This window comes from Macrobrachium rosenbergii, chromosome 21 (assembly GCF_040412425.1).
Source record: "Macrobrachium rosenbergii isolate ZJJX-2024 chromosome 21, ASM4041242v1, whole genome shotgun sequence".
Taxonomy (NCBI): domain Eukaryota; kingdom Metazoa; phylum Arthropoda; class Malacostraca; order Decapoda; family Palaemonidae; genus Macrobrachium; species Macrobrachium rosenbergii.
The window spans coordinates 44,004,445-44,028,670 of NC_089761.1; the positions used below are offsets into that span (position 1 = coordinate 44,004,445).

A 24,226-nucleotide genomic window follows, 5' to 3' on the forward strand; every position below is an offset into this window, starting at 1 on the left:
TTAAAAGTCGATCGCCATCGACGCCCCTCATCCATCAGGCAACCTAATAGATGACGCATGCCGCAACAACTCAGAAGAAAACATACTTTACTACGTTGGCGTTTTAGAGGATTTTGGGCATCAGGGCCGCCAGAGAGTCTTAAGGGGCCTCAGACTACGGTTTCGTGAGCTATCAGTGAGAGCTCGGGTGTTGCGGAGTGAGAAAGAGAGAGAAAGAAAGGCTTGCTTTTGAACGGTGAGTTGAGGGGAAGTAGAAACGAAACTTCTTCACGCTACGTGTGGTGGATAACGTGTTCGCTCCGAATTTCGGGAATTTTGCTCAGGTGAAATGATTGCTAGTTATTGTTGTTGTTCACGCGCGTGATTTGCTTTTGAATTTCGGTCATCGGAGAACGTTTTCCTTTCGGCTTTATTTCTGCTTTTTACTCGAAATTTATTTATGGGAGATTTAGGCTGTTTTTTTACGATTCTCAGTTAGTCTTTCTGTTGTGTTGATATAAGGTACATTTGGTCTGTTTGAATGTCCTTGGCGTTACATCGACGAGTGTGTAGTGGCAGAGACGTATCGCTGTGATTTTTAACAGTGGGCTATATTAAGTGTGACGTCATCAATAATGATACCAAACTTTAATCTCGCTCTCTCTCTTTCAATGACTTGTTTTTTAATTTCGATCATCGAAAGAGGTTTTCTCGTTTGGCATAATTTCTTGTTTTTTTCGAAATTTGATTTATGGCAGATTTAGGCTATTTTTTTTATTTAATGAGCTTTTTGCCGTGTTTTAGTGATGACGTACGATCTTCTTGCTCTTCTCTTTAGAATTTCTTTCGTGTTTCATCGATGAGTCTGCATTGACAGAGATGTATTCCTGTGATTTTAAGTGGAATAAATTGAATGTGATGCCATTAATTACATAGTCAGACTTTGATCTCTCTCTCTCTCTCTCTCTCTCTCTCTCTCTCTCTCTCTCTCTCTCTCTCTCTCTCTCTCTCTTTCAAGTATATTTTTTGTTGACTTCCATATCCTTATTTCATTTCTTTCACAGTGATCATAAGAATAAAAGGTATCTTGCATAGATGTGACTTCCTTTGAACTTGAACGTACAGACCCATTTTTGCTGCATCATTCTCTCCTACCTTGAACTACTGTGGTTTGCGCGCACACACAGCTTAGTGACAATGAAAACATAGCGATACCAGTTTCTACTCGGGTGAAGTTGGCACAGTAGCGTGAAGAGGAATTAGGAGTGGCACTAGCAAGATTTTCAGCACTTGTGTCTATTTTTCTATAGTCACCACGAGGAAACGGTACTTGGTCGGACGAGACACACAGATGTGTGTGTGGATGACGGATATCTCGTCGATGCGTGTGTTGCAAGCCACCGCTGCTTTTATTTTTATAATTGTTTTAGAATGGTTGAAGAGCAGCGCAACTTTCCTTTGAATGTATGTTTCATTCGATAAATTGTCTCTAATATAGACCTGTTCTATGTCACCTTTGCGTTGCATTCTCGTTTTTTCTTGAGGCGAGGGGGCGAAAGATAAGTGCAAAATCAAAGCTGTTTCCTTTTAATTCATATTTCATTTGAGGAGCTCCATGACTGGTACAGTGGTCTCTCTCTCTCTCTCTCTCTCTCTCTCTCTCTCTCTCTCTCTCTCTCTCTCTCTCTCTCATTAAACTACAGTTAATGTTACGAGTATATGCTAATATATATATATATATATATATATATATATATATATATATATATATATATATATATATTTGAGATTTAGGTCCTTCAGAACTTCAAGTGGCCAAGGCACAGGAGTTCTCGCCAGAAGAACGTTCTAGAATGTAGCATCGCCATGTAGCTCTTTGAATTGACCGCAATGTTATATCTAATGGTGAAAAGGCAAAATCTTTCGCAACAAACTAAAGATTTTTAAAGCTTTAGCAACAAGCTAAAGCCACAGAAGGCTTTCTTATTCCGGAGTGTTTGTACAGAGTAACCTGTACTGCGAAATAGAGATACTTGTCAAGGTAGCTGCGTTGGGCAAAGGAAGAAATAGAAAAGAAGACGAAGGTCACAGTGAAGGTGGCGACATTGGTTGTGGCAAATACCTGGTGCTGAGCCACAGGTTGTTTGATCTTGCTAAGAGCGCAGGTAGTGGACCGTGATACCTCCACATCTCTGTTGTTCAGAGCCAACTTCACTTTTCCTCTATGTTTCTCAGTGTATAAACGATGTTTCATTCTCTATCTGATTGAATGACTACATGATTTTGAATTACCTGTGCTTGTATATCCTGTATGTCTTAAATTTCATTCTTTTGTTATTCGGGAGTGAAATTTTATTGTTAGTTATTAAATTTTAATGATTTTTCATTTTCGTTTTTTAATTTCTGGTCGGATTATTTGTTTACTCAAATACTTTACTAATTATAACTGTCAACGCACACACAGAAGTTCATTGTTTTCAAAAGTAAACTTTGATACTTCTAAAAATTCTTAAGTTTAGAATAACTAAATAAGAATAAGAATACTTTTACGGTATATAGGCCTAGATATTATACCTAATAAGCCAGTGTAGAATCTTCGCTGCTAGAGAATAATCCATAAATTCAGTACCCTTCAAACAAAATTTTAGGGTGTGTCTTGTTTAGTAAATGTTTTGATTTCACTAGAATATTAGATAATGTTGCTTATTTTAACATTTTGATAACAATAACCTATTAAAAAGGTATAGTGATCTTGTCTGTATTTCGTTTTTGGAAAATTGTGGTTTTTTTCACAATGGCAGTTGAGTGTCCATTTGTTTCCTATTCTAAATCGTGTGAATGAGAAATTAGGAATTCATAACCGTGAAATACATTAAGGTTTCATGTTCCACTGTAAGGTTATACAGGCATTTGAAGACTAAAGGAACATTGTAATATTACTTGAGTGTGTAGTCGTAACATCGAGCGATTTTAGTAGGCTATTAGCGCTAAGAGCAGATTCTGTCCATTGCCGATTGGAAATATGTGGTTGCTGACCTTTGCTGGTTCATTCAGTTTGCTTGTGAAGTGTTTGGTTATTGTAGCAGAAGTGCACACTTGAGTTAGGGTAATAAGAATGATAAGCCTACAACTCTTGGGCCAAGCAGTTAGAAGTTGGAAATAGGTCTCCGAGACAGTCCCTCTGTAAGTTATATGTTACCCAGTCACTGTGCACTTTGACACATTATACCTTGGAATACTGTAGTTCTTGACCAGTTTTCCCTTTCTTTGTGCAGCCTATCCAGTGGTAACTTATAATTATCTTAGAGAGTTTAGCAGATATATACTGTCGCTTACTGTTTACAAGAATAATAACATCTGTTTACAAGCCAGTTCTTCACAGAACACAGTAGCTTCCTTGGATGACGCTTGTGTTGAAAGGTGTCAGGCATACTTCTGATGCCTCTCTATATCTTGCCAAATTTTGAGAAGCATCGAGTAGTTACTTCATTATAAGGATTTCACCATAAGAATAACGATGTAGTGGTCTTGCCAATAAATATTTTAAAAAGAACATGAAATTTAGGAAGGTTTGGCGCTTGGAAAGATAATGGAATGTGTACTAAAATCTGTTGAATATGAAAGTAATCTAACCTAATGTTAACAGTACCGAAATTTATGTTTAGAATTATGTTATATGCATGTGTATATATACGTATATATACATTTATATAATATATATACATATATATATATATATATATATATATATATATATACATATACATATATATATATATATATAATATTATATATATACATGTGTGTGTGTATGTAGGCGTATGTGTGTGTGTGTGTAATGTTCCCCTGAATGTATATATATTAATATATTGTATGTTGGTACATGAATTTATAATTGTTGCAGTTGGAAATTTGTACGTGAAATATATATGTTGTAGTGTGAACTTGTAAGGAGAAACAGGCTGGCTTTAAAAACTGCTTCCTAGAGAAATCAGTGTGTATATAATCACTTGCATAGACGCTTACACACGCAAACTAAAAGACATCTTATATAAACGTAAAGTTACTAATAGACATGTATAAAACTGCGCAAAATTTGTGCACTTGTAAGATTGTATTAATCATTTTACAACTTATAAAGATACAAAGAGAAAGAAGTAGGTTATACTATAAACCTTTATGGGTAGAGGCCCACATACATTCACGCGTATATTTATGTATTTGAAGGAATGATTGAATGAATGGGTCCATCAAGTGCGCTCATACTGTGCCTCCCAACAAGCGTCTCTTGGGACCACCTCTTCTCTTCACCAAAAACAAAGCTCCCTCTAACTCTATATCTTTATAGGCCTTAGACCTGACCTTTTTATTTATTATGCTCTTATATTGGTCTCGAAGAGAGACGTAATATGGTTTTCTGTGTTATTCCCGCCAAATTCAGGTTCTGTTCTTGGAATCGACAGCAACCCTTCTAACCATGATAGCCGATTACTAGTTTGTAATACATTTGTCTCTCTCTCTCTCTCTCTCTCTCTCTCTCTCTCTCTCTCTCTCTCTCTATATATATATATATATATATATATATATATATATATATATATATATGTATGTATGTGTGCAGCTCTCTCTCTCTCTCTCTCTCTCTCTCTCTCTCTCTCTCTCTCTCTCTCTCTCTCTCTCTATATATATATATATATATATATATATATATATATATATATATATATATATATATATATATATATATATATATAGTCTGTATATATATGTATAATATATGTGTGTGTATATACAGTCACTAATTTCACAACATGAAAGCCACAAATTTAATTGTCATAAATACACCTAACCCTGGTCACGATTCCTGGATATGTTTAATTTTTTGCTATGCTGCGTACACTTTGCATACAGTTCATCTCTACAGCTTCCATCTTTATGTTCCTTGTATTCACATTCATAATTCACCTATCATTTTCATAAATGACAGTTGGTTCAACAATACCTGTATACATTCCAACGTTGGCTTCCATAGAAACTCTGAAAGTCCTTCCAGTCTTTTGCACACATAGTTTTTGCTAATATTTTGCTAATATTTCTGTGTTAAGGTTGTTACCAAATATTCTATGTTATAGTTGCATATAGTGTATAGCAGCTTTCTTTATGGTATGTAATTTATACCATAATCCCTGGTGTCAGTTGAATCTTCAGTAAAGAGTTACAAAGGGGCAAGCAACAAAGAGCTTTTAGTTTTTAGTTTAGTCTGGTCAAGTTACTGGTAGCAACCAAAATCTATCCTGTTGGGACATGTAGACTAATTGTACGTGTGTATCCACTTATACAGATCTAATTTGTCCTGGTAGTTAGTTATATACTTCAAATCTTTATATATATAATAGCTGAATTTTCATATTCCTTGTGAATGTCAAATATAACACATTTTTATCTCAAACTTTCCAGTTTTGCTTTATTTATTGTTTTCTTGATTTCTTTGAAATTATTAATGCGAAGACTATTACAGTGGCTCGTTTCACCTAATCTCTACAAGAGTTTCATGCCGACCATTTATCCATTTAATTGAGTAGTTTTACTTTTATCTATCTTAACTTTAAATAATATTATTGTGATATTCATATGTCATTTTTTACTTCACCTTTGGGTGCTACTCTGAGGAATGTACCAAGTTTTGGCAAAAGTGTCCGTATACTGCATGCGTGTACTGTACGTACCGTTCTCTGTTAGCAAACACGTTGATCCATCCTTTCACCAATGCTAATTTTTTTTTTATCACTTTAGTGTATCTCCGCGTTTCTCACCCTTTCAGTTCTTATGTAACACATAGTACGCAAATAGTTCATGTCTACAAGCTTCAATCATTTTTCTTTCATTCATTTTTAACATCCACACTTCACTTTTGCATGCAACTCACTTCTGCTCTGAACCTATCATTATATATTGTTTGCTTGCAAATACCGATGTAAATCAGTCAAACCCATTCTTCTGCACCCTGACTCTTGTTCGCCTATACTCTTACGTTTATTCTTTTGCATACACTCGCAAGCTCTTTTCACCTACTGAAATTTCTTTAAACTATCCTCAATCAGTATCGATCACCTGCAAATATGAACCCTTCCACACTCCATTTATGGCTTCTTTTCTTTTCCCTTAACTTTGCAACTACTAGCCTGACACATATTTACATCGAACCGGTTAATCATCTATCTACATTTTCTTAAACACTTTGCTTAGCTCACAAAAATTTGTGATCGCTCCCCAGTGCTTATCTTCTACACCATATATCCTTACTACCCTCCACATTGCCATTTTGCCACAGCACTTGATCCACACGCCCTCTTCCTTGAATAAATCAACACAGGTCTACAGGCATAATGTGTCATAGTTTCTCAATTGAGATCCTTTAAAACGTCTTTCTTGATATACTAAGTCATTGTAAGCCCCTTTAATTGTTGCAATCACCCTTATCACATTTACCTTTAAACAATGAAACAATGATTGTTTTACAAATACTGGTTAGCCACTCAAAGTCACTATCGTCACTGTATTACCACTGCATTCCAGCATCTCACATGAAGTCCGACCAACTCCTGGTGCCTTCATTCTTCAACCTCAGGCCTTGGGCAATTGCTTCCATAAGCAATGTCACTTACCCTATTCTCTTCTTCTCTTGCGTCATTCAGCTTTGCCTTTCTCGATATACTATTCTTTTGAACAACTTATTCTTCATTAAGTGCTTGCTCAAACTTTCATTCTCTATTATTACTACTAGCTTTTTTTTCTTTCCCACTTTCTTGAACATCCTATCTGTGTCCTAGCGGTTATTGCTCAACCATCCACTCTGTTTTTATTACTTGTCGTTTCTCTCTCAGTTTTTTGTTACCCCATACATCCTCCAGTATACACGTACGTAGACTTACTTTCTTTTATGCAGTTGCACCTCAATTATTTTCTTTTTTCCTTCATTAAAATCCCATTTCCTCATGCCATCAGTCATTATTTTTATTCCTTCTTTCTAACCTCCTCCACGCACAAGCATATATATATATATATATATATATATATATATATATATATATATATATATATATATATATATATATATATATTAAATTATGTGTGTGTGTGTGAGTGTGTGTGTGTATGCTTGTGCGTGGAGGAGGTTAGGAAGAAGGAATAAAAGTAATGACTGATGGGATGAGGAAATGGGATTTTAGTGAAGGAAAAAAGAAAATAATTGAGGTGTAACTGCATAAAAGTAGGGAAGACTACGTACAGGTATACTGGAGGATGTACAGGGTAATCAGAAATTAAGAGAGAAACGACAAGTAATAAAAACAGAGTGGATGGTTGAGTACACATTACCACTTAGAGAGGGAGGCTCCAGAAGGTGTTAGGCTGTCTGTTCTCGGCAAGTTTTTTAGGATGAGCATCCAAAAACCATTTTCTTCTCCACCAAACTTGTGATCTACTAATATTTATTAATTACCAGGCAGCTAAATCTATCACCTTTAGATAGTGAGGCGAATGGTCTAACTGCTCTGTCATATATGATATATATATGATGATGATGATGATATATATATATATATATATATATATATATATATATATATATATATATATATATATATATATATGAGAGAGAGAGAGAGAGAGAGAGAGAGAGAGAGAGAGAGAGAGAGAGAGAGAGAGAGAGAGAGCCAATGCTTCTCGTCATGCATTATAATCCTTACATGTACGTATCTGCTTGAATGTGTACATGATCTTATTTTCCCCCAAAACGTATTTAGACTTTTTTATCTGTAGTTGTTTTTACATTATTTATAACATTTACGCCAGGTCTCAGCTGTCGCTCGTGCGTCTTTGCGAGTTGCTTCTCTGTGTCACCACTTTCATGGTTGTTAACTTTTCCTATTTCTGTGTGGACGGTTTGGTAAATAGTCTATGCTTTATTTACAGTTTTGATTGCTTGTTTGTGTTTTTTGTCTCAAGACAAATATACTGTTGAGTGTTGAAGAGGACATTTCATGCTACGTTTTATTTGTTGGTGGTCCCTGAGGCATGTTAGTCATCCGTATATTTTAATGTTTTTCTGTTGATATTTGTGCCTCAGTGGCATTCTCTTTTATACGTAACAGCTGAGGGACCATTTCCCAGGATACATTTTACGTCAGATCCAAAATAAAAAAAATTACTTTTTGTACCCTGTAGCCAGTGTAACACTGAGTAATAACTATTTTTGTTTTATTAATTATTTTATTATTCATCTCTTTCATTTTGAGCAACACTCTCATTTAGAAGTTACCTATCTCTGAGCTTTTATTCCTCCTGCCGTAACACATTAATGCTTTAAAACTGTAAGAAATAATTCTCCGTTTGAGAGGGTGGGAAAGAAAGATCATTAAGATGCCCATATTTTTACTCGTGAGGTGCGTCAAGAAATAGCATTTAGATATTAATCTTTAATTTTCTTATGAGATCCAAGTCACTTTCAACTAACTTCTCAGTGACTGATAGGGACATGTGTATGCTCAGCGATGTTTAACCCTTTGTATTTAATGTATACTTTTTTATTTTGCTTTATCTGATATACGTCTAATACGTTTCTTGTTGCTTTACTGTATCTTACTCCGTTAGTGTTGTTTCTGTTTTGTTGTTATTGTGTTTGTTGTTTCCTCAGTCACTGCTTTCGAATAAGTTGAACCTTTCCTCTGTTACGACTCTCCTAATTGTTTTTGGTAGTTTTCTAGCCATGGTTAGGCTACATACGAGAGTCTAAAGGGGAAAGAATTCGAAGCCATCTGCTTCCCTGTGACGTTTTTTGTTTCTTTATGGTGGCTGTTTTAGTTAAAACAGATGTCTAGTCTTTTTTTATGAAAACTTCTCATCTGGGATTTAAAGTCAGTTAGGTGTTTATGTGAATAACGTGGTTCTGTGTGTATGCGTAAACATTAAGGGAAAAACTTCCCGGGGATGCTTTATATGGATAACGGAACTTATACTCGTTAGTCCCTTGTGTTATTACATGTATCAAATTAACCATTCATTTAATGCAGTAATAGAATCATATACATGTACCCCCACAGACACGCACATTCATTTACACACTCACATATATACATATATATATATATATATATATATATATATATATATATATATATATATATATATATATATATATATATATTTTTTTTTTTTTTTTTTTTTCCAGCGGAAAAAGCAGCACACCAATTGCTGCCACATTTCTATTTTCACTTTAGAATCATGAATAAACCTGTAGTGCAGAAAACCGTTAGCTGCATACTAAAACAAGTGGCTTAGCCGAAGTGCATTGAACCCACACACACACACACACACACACACACACACACACACACACACACACACACACACCCATTCATCTCTATCTTGCTTGTAATCTCGAGCTTCACGGATATTGATGCTCTTGCATATGATTACTTCTTTCACTCATCTCTCCAGTGTTTCTAGGTCTTCCTCTATTGACCCCTCCAAACGCTTTGTTATGCACTTATCAGCATCATTTATTCTTTCCACTTGCCTAGACCATTTCAAAAAATTCACCTACGGGAACATTTTTACCACGCCGGCCTCTCTCCGCATTTCTCACTCTGTCAATTCTTCTTGTGGCCACATATACTGCACAAAGAGTTCACCTCAACAGCTGCAGTGTTTTTCTTTTGTGCTTATTCAGCTTCCATATTTCACTACCATAATGGACAGTGTATCATCTGCCCCTTCATACATTCTCAGGTCCCTTCCCAGTCTTTTACCCAAATCGGCTACCTTACTTGCCTCAGCTATTCTGTGGGTCATCTCTTCTATTATCTTACCGTCATCTATTGTAATGAATCACATCAATTTTCCGAGATTCCATATTAACACCCATTGCTCCATAGTCGTGGTTTCCGTTTACCCTCAATGTTATTCTTGTGCATATTTTATTTTTTTAGTTTTGCAAATACTTTTACAATTTTTCACATTTCTACAGTTCTCTTTACTTTCCTGTGTGTGTATGCATGTATGTGCGTGTGTGCGTTTGCATATCTCACGCATATTTATACGTTTTCATGTTCGTTTGCTTAAACTATGTATGTAAGAATAATTTACATGCTGCTATATTTACATCAGTTTCCCTCGTGCAAGAGGGTTGACAGTGAATCACGTCTAGAATTAGTGATAGAGACTGAATACTAATGATTTTATATGAGATAAAAATGAACATCTCTAAAAACTCTCGGTATAGTTCAATAACCTCCTTTGTTTCGATCAGAAAATATTCAAAACAGAAAACTGCTATTTTGAAACTGAATAGTTTTCATACCATACCGCAGCCCCGTACGTGAAGACTTTATCCCAAAATAGTGATGTGTACAAAGATAAAAAGGTTGCTTTTAAGTGACATAAGACTTGTAAACAACAATAAGAGCATTAAAAAAAAAGTGAAAAGGTACGAGAAAAAAAGAGTTGCTCATAATACCTTTGAGGTAATAAGTAGTATTCCTCAGCCGTGATGCTCTTGGTATATTACCCCCAAAGTGTTGGTTACAAAAGAAAACCCTTTTCACGCTGAGCTGTAGCTCACGTCAAGAACAGAATCCTTGCCAGTTTTTTGGTGGCCTTATCTGCTATCCATCGGCTGGCGAGCAGCATATTTGGAGATGCTGTAATGCCTCTTTTTTGCTCTTCTTTTTTCTGTGTCGGTGACTTTTTCTTGCTTATGTCTTTGTTTTGTTGAGCGAGTGAAAATTTTACGTTCGCTCGCTTGTTGAGTAGTTTTTCGGTGATCGGGAACTACTTAACAAGTGACGTAATGTATATACTTTGAAGCATCTATTTGCTATATATATATATATATATATATATATTTATATATATATATATATATATATATATATATATATATATATATATATATATATATATATATATATATATATATATATATATATATATATATATATATATATATATATATATATATATATATATATATAATCCATTAAGTTTTTACCAGATGCGCATGTAATTATAATAACCACGTTGCCCTGTTTATTACAATTACACACACACATATATATATATATACATACATACATACATACATACAATACACACACATATATATATATATATATATATATATATATATATATATATATATATATATATATATATATATATATATATATATATATATATATATATATATATATATATATATATATATATATATATATATATATATATATTAGGATCTATTCCTCATGAAGTAGGTATTGTTTTTACTGTCGAATTCACATCTTTCCCGTTACTTGAATTTCAGTGTAATATCAGTTTCCGATGAATTTTCAGCACTTACTTGACAGCATCCTTCTCTTTTTTTTAGTTTTGTAACGCTGTAAAAAAGGTAAAAGAAAGTTAAGTTACGGAATAACGGAGGGAAAAAAAATTTAAGAAGTGTTGTTTTGAATACTGCCGTCTCTTTCATTGTGGAGAAAAAGGGTTGTTCACGCTATTATATGTTTCATATCTTGAATTTTTATGATAAGGCTTAAGCTTTAAGTGCATTATCTCCAATGGAACAAGTTCTTTGTATTCTACGGCTATTGTGTTATTTTTTGTAGAATAAGCTTCTAAAATTTATCTACTTAAATGTTCCTGTTCTTGCCAAGAGTGTTCAAACGAAACCCAGCAAAGCAGGAGGAAATCATGCAGAGGTGATGGGTCCATGAACATCTCCAGATCGTTCACACTTTGCCTCTTATTTTGATTCATGGTCAATATCCGAGTGCCAGTGCCAACAAACGACCTTGCGGAGGTGGTCGTAACTATTTGGTGAAGGTGGCGGAATGCTGCTGTGGGAAGACGAAACGTACCTGAGATTCAAGGTACCTCTTGCGGTACCACGGAGGTTCTCGGCTCGTGTTATTTTCAACATAATGAAGGCGATTTGGACGGTGTTAGGTTACCAGAGTCCGAGATCCCCTTAACTATCAAATTGCACTTTTGGTGACTCGTTTGCGGTTGCTTTCTTGTCGATTTCTGCTTGCGTAAGTTTATTGCTTCAGGGTTTTTGTAATGATTTGCAGTTTTTGTGTTTCCTTAGTCATGAGGTCTACGACCGACCTTGGGCGAAGGTGCTGTAAATTTGCTTAGGTGTGCTTCCTTATGGGCAGCCGAAATCCCCCCATGATTTGAGGCGGAACCAATTTTTACCTACAATCTTCATGGGCGTTGTGGCACTGCGGTCCCTGTGTGGGGTTGCCTTGGGAGAGGGTATAAAAGAAGCGAAAGCCGTGAGAAGCCCCTAGTCTGGTACAGGCTCAGGTTGCTATATCTCGGTGGCTGCAGGTATCCGCCGTCGCGCAGGTTAGTTTGTGTGGGGGTGTAGGTCGTAGTGCCAGTTTAGTGTGATTCAAGGTGCCAGAGGGCGTAGGTGGTACCCGTCCCATTTCGATATCGATTTTTGAAACGTTGAAAACCAGGTACGTACGTAGCGGCACGGTGATATTTCCGGCGCAGTTGCCTTGAATGGAATTTCATCAACATGCGTGTTTTTTGAGATGTTAATGCGGTCGCGACGTGACTGGTTTTTTTTTTATTATTACTTTACTTTTCTTTAGTCTTTAGATGTAGTGGTGAACTTTGAAGAAATGTTTTTCATCCTATTCATGATAATCTGGCGTATCGAGCATTTGTTTTGCTTTGTGGTGGATACTTTCATGACTTTTTTTATAAAGTGAAATATGTTCTCGTTCATATTCTTTATTGGAATAACAGGGTTTTGAAATCCTTTGCGAAACTTTGGCTCTTTTCGGAAATGTCAGTAAGCTTTTAAAAATTTACGCTCATACACAGCTCTGCTTCTTAAATGGCATGGTGGTGTTAGTTTTCTGTTCATCTCGTGTCTGAGACTTCTCAGATAGATTGCACTGCTTTACCTTGATTACCTCTAAGCATAGTGCATATCCCCATCTTCCAAATTTTACTCAGACATTGCATATAGACGCATAATTCCATGCTTCCATTTAAGGTTCTAAGTTTAAATCTATATGAATGTCAGATTGGTCCTGCTTCGGGTATGACTTCATCGGAAGGACGTCGGTCTTCGAAAATTTGATTAGCTTGCATGCATTACTCATTTACGGGATCCGAGGTGGGTGCATATACTATAGATTTTGAAGGATGAAAGATAATTATTTATGGATATATTTTCTTCTTGACGGTCAAAGATCTGGAGGTCTGCAAGGAAAAAATAATAAACTATGGAATATTAGCAGTCATTGGTCCAGAGAGACGTATCTGATGATTGAAACACGAACTCAAAAAGGTAACAGCAGTCCTAAAGGTCTGTCTGTTTTTCCCAGTGTACAAGATCTGGGACATTTTTATTCATCGGTGATTTTAGATAGCTAATGGTCATATATGAATGAGTAGTCATGTAACTGCATCCTTATTAACTTATATATCGATCTATCTGGACTCTAACTATCATTTAAGTTTTATTAATTCCCATTTTAGTATACCTATAAAACACGCAATACGCTTAAATTCTGTACCCAAATATTTATAGGAAGCTTTTATACTACAAAAGCATAATGCATATATATATATATATATATATATATATATATATATATATATATATATATATATATATATATATATATATATATGTAAAAAAACACTTCTCAGGTACATTTGGGTACATAAACTGTGAGTGTATTGTGTGTTTTAATAGATAAACGAAAATAGGACTTATAAACATGTAGAGCAATAAGGAAAGCGTGACATTACCACAGTGAGGATTACAATCTTATTCAAATATGACAAGTATTTGTGTGTATGAGTATCTGTGATTGTGAATAGGCATTGTGTTTTTTGCGTAAGTGTGAATAACTGTCATACTCAGTTATAAATCCCAGAGACACACACACACGCACACACACACAAAATAGCCTATATATATATATATATATATATATATATATATATATATATATATATATATATATATATATATAATATGTATATATATATATACAATGTGTGCAGTACATTCATAAATGTAATAAGCACTTTGTAATTTATTTTTCTGCACATCACTTTCACGGAAACACTGAAATACCGTAATTATTTATAAACGGAGGCAGGGATGTATAAAATGTAATTCAACTGCATTTAGAAGCATACGTACTCATCAAATTATAAAAAGTATATCATACACTTCGACTCATGAGCCTACACGAACTCACGCGCGTCAATATCAATATATGCAATAGCAAACATGCAAACACACAGGCGCGCACACACATATATACATATATATATATATATGTGTGTGTGTGTATGTATGTATGTATATATATGTGTGTATATATATAGCTCATTATGTATGTGTGTATATATATATATATATATATATATATATATATATATATATATATATATATATATATATATATATATATATATATATATATATATATAAGATGCATGTGCACTGATGTTAGTTTGGGTGATAGCCAAATGTAAGTGGTTGGTTCGCATAAGTATTTGGTAGTGAATGCAGAAGATGATGGTAAAATAAGAGAATATTTAAAGAAAAGATGGTAGCAGGAGGTCTACAAAAGATCTGGGAAAGAGTAGTGTTGTGGAAGCTGATGATGGAGAAAATGTAAAGCGATCGTTGAGCCAACTCTTCTTTATAAAAATTAGATGTGGATGGTGAGTGCCAAGTGAAGAAATCGTAAACGTCGATTTCGGTCTGCGACTCGCGCAAACTGTTTCCGAAGGCATTTTTGTGCCGTGTTTAGATTTAAGGTTTAGGGTTGTCGATGTTTATTGCTATAATTTATTTAATTTTTTACATTTTATTTCCATGGCTCATCTTGCTTATTATATTATTTCCTGAGTTTGTAGCTTGAAGTTTTTTCTTTCATATAATATGGCTGCTTTACTGAGATTATTTTAGTTTCTTTGTTTGCAATTAAGATATATAAAACTTTATGCAATTAATCTTAGTTAATATAGTGTGTATATTAGTTAATGTGACATTGCATGATCAAATGATAACTATAGCTTGTAGACTATTCTGTTCTTTTAGCACTTTGATTTAATACAAAATAAAGGACTCAGAATACTAAATGAGATTATTTTATTCTTTTAGCATTACTGCCTAATCCAAAGTAAAGGATTTATAGTACTAAATTAGAATCTTTAATATTTTCTCTTAATATCTGTGTTTCTCATTACCCCTTCTGGGTATCGATTGTCAGTTAAGGCTGTAGGAAGAAGTCCAGTATTCTAAGAATAGTTTGACATTTCCAGGATAGCAGTCCACCATGTGTGACGAAGAGACATGTCCTTTGGTCGTTGACAATGGCTCCGGCATGGTCAAAGCTGGCTTTGCCGGAGACGACGCCCCCAGGTCTGTCTTCCCTTCCATTGTCGGCCGTCCTCGCCACCAAGGTGTAATGGTCGGCATGGGTCAGAAGGACGCCTATGTTGGTGATGAGGCTCAGAGCAAACGTGGTATTCTCAGCTTGAAATACCCCGTTGAGCACGGCATTATCACTAACTGGGACGACATGGAAAAGATCTGGCATCACACATTCTACAATGAGCTCCGAGTGGCCCCCGAAGAATCCCCTGTCCTTCTTACTGAGGCTCCCATGAACCCAAAGGTCAACAGAGAGAAGATGACCCAGATTATGTTTGAGACCTTTGGCGTCCCTACCACATACGTTGCTATCCAGGCTGTCCTGTCACTTTATGCTTCTGGTCGTACCACTGGTATTGTACTTGATTCCGGAGATGGCGTAACTCACTGTGTACCAATCTTTGAAGGTTATGCTCTTCCCCATGCCATCTTGCGACTGGACATTGCAGGACGCGACCTTACAAATTATCTCATGAAGATTCTTACTGAACGTGGCTATTCATTCACCACCAGCGCTGAACGTGAAATCGTCCGCGACGTAAAAGAAAAACTTTGCTATGTTGCCTTGGACTTCGAAAACGAAATGTCCACGTGTGCTGTCTCTTCTGCCTTAGATAAGTCTTATGAACTTCCTGACGGTCAGATTATTACCATCGGCAATGAGCGCTTCCGTGCACCTGAGTCTCTCTTTGTTCCCGCTATGATTGGTATGGAGGCTTGTGGCATTCATGAATTCGTGTATCAGGCCATTATGCTCTGCGATATTGACATCAGAAAGGATCTCTACTCCAACGAGGTCTTGTCTGGTGGTACCACCATGTATCCAGGCATTGCTGACCGTATGCAGAAGGAATTGGGAAACCTTGCTCCTTCTTCCATCAAGATCAAGATCATTGCTCCTCCTGAGAGGAAGTACTCCGTCTGGATTGGCGGTTCCATCTTGGCTTCTCTTTCCACCTTCCAGTCTATGTGGATCACCAAGGAAGAATACGATGAGTCTGGACCCGGCATTGTCCACCGCAAGTGCTTCTAATTTCCAGACTTTTTTTATTTATTTGTATATCCTACGGGTTTCGCTGAGTCAATCATCTGCTTGGCGCAGCGCAACTCAAGGACCCTCACACATCAAGATTAGTTGGTGTATATTGACGGTTATTGTTTAAATGGCACAGAGCCCATATGTCAATCTCATGGAATACTGGCTCGGCATTCATGCTGTTGCACTATGCCATCAGACTGACATGTGAGGCTGAATTTGGAAGAAACTGTAATCTCATAAGCATTTTATTGGTTTTTGAATTACAGTTTTGTTTGAATACAGCAACTGGAGATAAATACCTTTATATATAAAAGAATTTGGAATACGTGAGTAACTTTATAAATAACAGTAAACAATAAAACGGGGATTGGGAAAAGAGGCCATTGATTTTGAGAGTCCTTAGATGTTTTTATTTTCTGTGATCCATTTATTATTTATGTAGTTCTTTAAGGTACAATCAAAGGGTAGCGCTCCCTGCATATTTCCTGCGGCTCTAGAGTTGACACAAATAAAACTTATTTTCTTGACAACATTGAGTATTTCTTCAAACCTTCATCTTAAACTTTTAGGTGCAGCCTAACTGTACCATGAATTTGCTGCCAAATTTCAACATCACTTAGTGAAAGCGGTTCTTATCTCTCTGCTGCCTCATATTATGATATTTTTGGGTAGTGTATTGATGTATAATAGCGATAGAAAAGAGAGTTTCAGAGGTGTCGAGACTTGATTTTAAATTCTTTTCCTGCTTCCTAACACCGCAATCTAAATACTGCTTCTATTTTTATATGGCCTTATGTTTAATTTCCAAAGCTTTGATAATATAAGCATTAAATCTAGGAGTGGTGTCACTTTCTCCACAATTGGTGCATTGCGGTAGATTGATTAAGGTTTAAGAACCGAGTCAGGCAAGGAAGTGCTAATGAGGTCATTCTTTTTCAAGCCGTTAACTGACGATGATTTAGAATGCCCGAAAGAACGAGACTTACAGGCACACAAAGTAGAACGTTAATGAGTCAGCAAGTTTTTTTCTGATGGATTAGTGTAGTGGACGTAGGCCTGTCTGATAAAAAATCTGCTAAGTCATTACTGGAATAATATTGACAACATTATTCTTATTAGTTGACAGATATTTTAAACTCATTTTAGGAATAAGGATGAATAATTTTTGCATTGTTTTCATGACGTAAATTTTTTAAGTTAAAAGTGCAAAGCTAATCACCCTAAAAGATTTTCGACAACGATAAATGTACTTTACGATCTTGATTGCTTTTCTCATGTGCTACTGCTACAGGTTTTGTGATTAGTACCGTAGCCATGACATTTTTATTTTTTTTAATGTTTTTTGAACCTGTTTACTCGTGGTTAAAGAAAAAAGAAACTTTGTTTAATCATGGTATGATAATGAAGTTCTCTCCAAAGTTTATTAGGTCTTCAATTAATCAATCATTTACCAATTTAAAAGTTCATTTGTTACATTAGAATTTAACATTATACCTCTGTAGTTCCTTTCGTTGTGTAACTATCTAGCTATCTATCTATCTATATATATATATATATATATATATATATATATATGTATGTATATATATGATATATATATGTATATATATATATATATATATATATATATATATATATATATGCATACAAATATTTATATAAATATCTAAAATTTGACCAGGAATGTTTGAAAGAAATACATGAAAATTTTTTCTGATCGTTGTTTCCTGTGTTAGAACTGATCAAAGAAAATTATATATACGCCTCTCAGTCTAGCTATCACTCGTTACGTGAGGAATATAAAATTATTTTTATGTGAGAAGGTTCAAACGTCTCTCATGACTGGATGCGTATGTTGAGAGCTTCAAAGTCTGTCTGTCTGTCTGTCTGTCTGTCTGTCTGTCTGTCTGTCTGTCTGTCTGTCTGTCTGTCTGTCTGTCTGTCTGTCTGTCTGTCTGTCTATATATATATATATATATATATATATATATATATATATATATATATATATATATATATATATATATATATATATATATATATAATTCTAATGTAACAAATGAACTTCTAAATTGGGTAATGATTGGTTAACTGAAGACCTAATAAACTTTTGAGAGAACTTCATTATGATACCATGATTTAACAGAATTAAGAGCCTTTTAGATACAAAGTTTCTTTTTCCTTTAAATAATCTACAAAGGTTAAACACATTTTTAATGACCCCTGAATAAAAGGACCTCGATTTTATAAGTATCTCGTCCTAACGTATATTACGGTTTTGCATTAAAGGAAACTAACTTTCACTTTAATTCATTATTTAAAAATCACCCGTGTAAGGAAAAATATATTTCACAGAAAAATGCTTATTAAAGAGATTACATACGTTCAGATATTCAGAATAATATGTATCTCAAGGTTAAACATTTTTAAAGGAGTTTTTAAATGACAGAATGCTGACTATCTCTATTAATCTTACATAATGCGATATTCTTGTATAATTAAATGAAGTTTGAAAATATTACTTACAAAAGAAGAGTCTTCTTACTTAATGTTCACTTTATCAAAAATTAAGAATCTTTTCATGACATTCCCTTCCCAGATCCAGAGAATATTTACTTAAATCATAATAGCGAAAGGAATCGGCTGGTTCACACAAAGCATGTTCCTTTTTTATATAGATATTAACCTTTGCGTTTCCCTGTGGCTTAGTGTCCTCTAAGTTTAGCTAGAGTAATGACCGTAGTTTTGGCTACAAGCTCGAGCTATCGGGGCAAGAAATAGAATAGTTTGTAGACTATAATCAACTGTGTTGGTACTTGCCTTCACCTAAAGGTGCAAAAGCACTCTTAGATATATGATGAGAAAGAGTTCCTCAGTTGCACGTTGGAAGGTTAGCTCAGTATCCAGTTGAAATGACTGAAAAACTGCCAGTATGGGAAATAGGTTTTAATTCTTCAGTGTGAACAATACTGCCTACAATGAAGAGGAGATGAGACGAACCACCTACAGACAATGGAAATATCTTCCTTACTATTGAATTCTAGGGATATTTCTTATTCTTTACTTATTTGTCTTCTCTTTTTATTTTTATGCATTTATCTCAAAAGCAAGAGAGACACAGTGATCAAGAGAAAGAGAGACAGAAAGCTTCTGAAATGCAACTGACCTGATAAAACTAAGGATTCGTGTATGTACTAGTGCGCATTTCCTTTGCGATGAAATTTTCGCGTTATATTAGAGAATCACAATTATTTGTTACTTAGAAAATACCCACCCCAGTTATTTAGCTGAAAGCTTGTGAATGGGGATGCGGATTTGAATATTAACTCTCCAAATAAAAATAAAAGTTCTGAAATCAGAGATTAAAGACCCCAGATTTTAAAGCTCAACTCTCCAAATAAAAATAAAAGTTCTAAAATCAGCGATTAAAAACTCCAGATTTTAAAGTTCATATATAAGGGCTTTTATCTAAGACCCCAGATTTTGACTTTATACCTAAGGGCTTTTATTTAAATATTGTTAATTATGGCTGTTCTAAATGCTGTAGTCCAAGACTATGTAAACGTCCTGTCTTAATTAAACTATACCTGTGTCAGTTAATAGTATGTAATAACAGTATTATAATCTGAGGACTTAGGTATGTATTATGTGATTAAATGTCAGATGTATAAATATGTTGATACAGGGATTAACTGTTGAAGCGATGCACCGTCTTTGGATAAAAATCAAAATTTTATCAATAATTCAAGTATAATGTCCTGCAGTACAGGGCTAAATAACCGAAATTTTACATTTAAATATCAAGCTCTAAATTTTTTCTTTTAGAGAATATTTATTTTTGAATCTGGGAAAAAATTTTCTAGTTACGCCGAATAAAAATAACGTTTGGGAATTAGAATTTTGCAATAATATTTTGTTAAGAATGGCTGAATATCGAGTGGTTATTGGTATTTTTATTTATTTTGGCAAATTTGGTATGTAATATGGTAAAGACAGGAGTAACGATAGTTTTTTTAGATAACCTTTTTGCTGTTACTTATTTCACTGAATGAAATTTTTGACATATTTCTTTGGATAAAATTGTCCACTCGTAATGACTAAGGAGATGACAGGAATTGTCACACCAATCAAATGAAATAAAAGTAAAAATGGTTGTGAAGGTATGAAAAAAGATAGAAATGCAGGATTTCTTTAATTTCCCGTACCCATATGATAGTCTTCACATGCTTTAAAACATCTTAATCATAGAACGCTGTTCAGATTTCCTTGGCCGACAGTAATGTTCTGCTGAAAACTTTCTGAGGTAAATTTACCGATGAACCATAAAGTCTTTATAGCATAATGACCCTAAAGAAAAATTATACAATCTCATTACATACAGATCTTTTTAAAATAAACAAATAGGATAATTACTTATATTTGCAAGTTTAGAAGAGTAACGATATTATTTTTAATCAAGTATGATTCAGAAATATGACGAGGCTAACTTCAAGTGGTTTTACAGGTTTTTTCAAAAGACTAGTAATAAGGACCTGATGACATGAAAAAACTTTGTAAAAAATCATAACCCCGAATTAAATTTACCCCTTAAGTATAAGCTATTAAAATTTTATTCTACTTTTCAATGTCTTCTTGTCTTTCAGGCTAAAGACGTCACAGGAAGAGATCGAAAGCAAAAACTTAAGTCATTCTTATATAGCATGTTTTGTTTGTGTTTACCTTCCCTGTATTCTCTCTCTCTCTCTCTCTCTCTCTCTCTCTCTCTCTCTCTCTCTCTCTCTCTCTCTCTCTCTCTCCATAGTTCCGTCCGCCAGTTACAATGCACCCAACCTTCAGCTTGATCGAGTTAGTTTTTCCATGAGTGCTTAATAATTAAGGTATTTTACCCTGGTCATATTTATTACCCCATTATTAAGGGTTTTGTATTCATGCTATGCTATATTCCTTTGATCCATTTCGATGCAACTTCCCTACCACGTTACAGAGTTGATATATGAATTTAATGTCATATCTAATGTTTTGTAGTAATTTTAACGATTCCTCTCAATGGTAATGAAGATTGAGAATCATGATCAGAACTCCAAGCACCATAAACCTTAGCTGACCCTGTTTGTAAGCAATTAGTTACCGCTGGTAGCATCAGCTTCTTAAGCTAAGACTGATTTTCGGTTTCTCCGTCAGATCAGGCATGAATCATCAATGATCGTCCGAATGTTTACTGTTTAATACTAAAAGAAAATCCTTAGATAACATTCATCAGACCTTTAAGATGACTGAACCTTTTCCCAAAATTATCGACGTCTGTGATCCGTTTGAAACCCATCATATATTATGTTTTACATTGCTTGGCTGTTTGACATTTCCCGTTTTCTTCCCTTGGTATTTATCCTGCCAATTTCATGATAGCCTTATGCATCCAGTCTCTATTTAAATTTCCTCTGGTGATTTCAGGATAGCTGTCCGCCATGTGTGACGATGAACAAGTAGCGCTGGTCGTTGACAATGGCTCAGGCCAAGTCAAAGCCGGCTTTGCTGGCGACGACGCTCCACGATCTGTTTTCCCTTCCATCGTCGGTCGCCCTCGTCACCAGGGTGTGATGGTCGGTATGGGTCAGAAGGACGCCTATGTTGGTGATGAGGCTCAGAGCAAGAGAGGTATTTTAACCCTCAAGTATCCTATCGAGCATGGCATCATTACCAATTGGGACGACATGGAGAAGGTCTGGCATCATACATTTTACAATGAACTTCGCGTAGCACCCGAGGAGTCCCCTGTCCTTCTCACTGAAGCCCCGCTGAATCCAAAGGTCAACAGAGAAAAGATGACCCAGATCATGATCGAAACCTTTGGTGTCCCAACAACCTACGTAGCTATTCAAGCCGTATTGTCCCTGTATGCCTCCGGTCGAACCACTGGTATCGTTCTTGACTCTGGTGATGGTGTGACCCACTGCGTACCCATCTGGGAGGGGTATGCACTCCCCCATGCCATCGGACGACTAGACCTCGCTGGTCGTGACATCACGATGTACCTGATGAAGATCTTGACAGAGCGCGGCTACTCTTTCACAACTACAGCTGAGCGGGAAATCGTCAGGGACGTCAAAGAGAAACTGTGCTACGTTGCACTGGACTTCGAAACTGAAATGAACACGTGTGCAGCTTCGGCTGGCTTGGATAAATCCTACGAACTCCCTGATGGTCAGGTTATTACGATTGGCAACGAACGTTTCCGCGCTCCTGAATCCATGTTCGTTCCTTCCATGATAGGAATGGAATCTAGCGGCATTCATGATTTCATTTACACGGCCATCATGAAATGCGACATCGATATTAGAAAAGATTTGTATTCAAACGAGGTTTTGTCTGGTGGAACCACTATGTACCCTGGTATTGCCGATCGTATCCAGAAAGAACTCACTACACTAGCCCCTGCCACCATCAAAATTAAGGTAATTGCCCCTCCTGAGAGAAAATACTCTGTATGGATCGGTGGTTCCATTCTGGCTTCCCTGTCAACCTTCCAGACCTTGTGGATCACCAAAGAAGAGTATGATGAATCTGGCCCTGGAATTGTTCATCGTAAATGCTTTTAAATGCTGCATGGCAGGGATATGCAACACAGGCACCATCACAAAATTAAAAAGAAAAAAGATCACCATCAGTCACACCATCACATTTTGCAAGTGACCCATAAGCAAAAGGGAAATTACTTACGAAGAGAATTATAAGTTTGATCCTCAAAGGGAAGAATGATGAAGTTCTCTCTCCAAGTAAACAAACAAGGACGACTGCAAATTCAGTTCATGAGGAGGTCTTCCGCGTCATTGATATATTCCAGAGTGAAACCAACAATAAAGTATTCATTTTGTACCTTACTAAGTGGTTGTGATTACCATTCGACGGTAAAACGGCAAGAATATTAAAAATATAAATTACCCAAAAGGTAACGTCATTCTCTTAATGTCTCGCACACTTTCCTGAGTCCTTGAATGTCATCTTTATATGAGTTTCTGTGATTCATCCGTTATTTCTACGTTACGTTAAGGTTGAACTCCTTCATGAATTGGGGAAGCGCTCCCATTTATCTTCCTGTTGCTCTAGAGCCGATAAAAATAAAAGGTTATTTTCTTGACAGTTTGATAGATTTCTTTTACCTCTAGCGTCATTGCCATTTTTATTTTCAGGATGCATGTATTTGATAAAAAAAAACAGAGATATATGAGATGAATTGAGAAGTATGCGCTCGCACACACACACACAATATACTAATGACTTCCGAGTGAAGAGGGAGTAGTCATTAAATGCAGTTTAACCAAAAATTGTTAATTGTGTCACAGTTAACAATTAAAGGGACTGTTAATAACTAGACTCGTATGAAGAGAAACGTTGGATGGAAACTGCCACAAACCAGACTAAATATTTAAAAATATTTCACTTAAAGGTACGATGTTCAAGTTAGAAGTCACTTATACAATTACCCTTGATTTGGTTAGGGCATTTTATCACCACTGGTTGAAAATTACAGATAAAATCTTTGAGCATTTTCATACATTTCACGGTTAAGTATTAAACTGGATGTGTGTATTAATATGCTTTGTACCTCTTATGTATTTATGAAACATATTAGTTTAGGTTTAATAGTCAAATATACAAAGCCTTCTCTATACCTAAATAGAATCCGTGACAAATTAGCCCTTTATCACGCTCAGCTGGTGGCGTGTGCA

At 35.4% G+C, this 24,226-nt stretch overlaps 2 protein-coding genes across 4 annotated transcripts; both read left to right on the plus strand.

The window, feature by feature from the left end:
• The first annotated feature begins 105 nt into the window (after window positions 1–105).
• On the plus strand, window positions 106–17,029 carry LOC136850044 (actin, larval muscle-like). 3 transcript variants are annotated; one of them, XM_067123599.1, is made up of 2 exons: window positions 106–235; window positions 15,349–17,029. In XM_067123599.1, the coding sequence occupies exon 2, from the start codon at window positions 15,363–15,365 to the stop codon at window positions 16,491–16,493; it is 1,131 nt and encodes a 376-aa protein (XP_066979700.1). In that variant the 5' UTR covers window positions 106–235; window positions 15,349–15,362; the 3' UTR covers window positions 16,494–17,029. The 3 variants fall into 3 exon arrangements, with proteins under 3 accessions (XP_066979700.1, XP_066979701.1, XP_066979699.1); XM_067123600.1 differs by having other exon boundaries at window positions 230–323; XM_067123598.1 differs by lacking the exon at window positions 106–235 and adding an exon at window positions 12,255–12,387.
• On the plus strand, window positions 12,382–23,636 carry LOC136850045 (actin-2, muscle-specific-like). The gene is made up of 2 exons (XM_067123601.1): window positions 12,382–12,503; window positions 21,951–23,636. Exon 2 carries the CDS (start codon window positions 21,965–21,967, stop codon window positions 23,093–23,095), a length of 1,131 nt encoding a protein of 376 aa, XP_066979702.1. The 5' UTR covers window positions 12,382–12,503; window positions 21,951–21,964; the 3' UTR covers window positions 23,096–23,636.
• Window positions 23,637–24,226: the final 590 nt, after the last annotated feature.

Coding starts and splice junctions, on each gene's coding strand:
- LOC136850044 (XM_067123599.1), top strand. CDS start 15,363: ATGTGTGACGAAGAGACATGTCCTTTGGTCGTTGACAATGGCTCCGGC.
- LOC136850045 (XM_067123601.1), top strand. CDS start 21,965: ATGTGTGACGATGAACAAGTAGCGCTGGTCGTTGACAATGGCTCAGGC.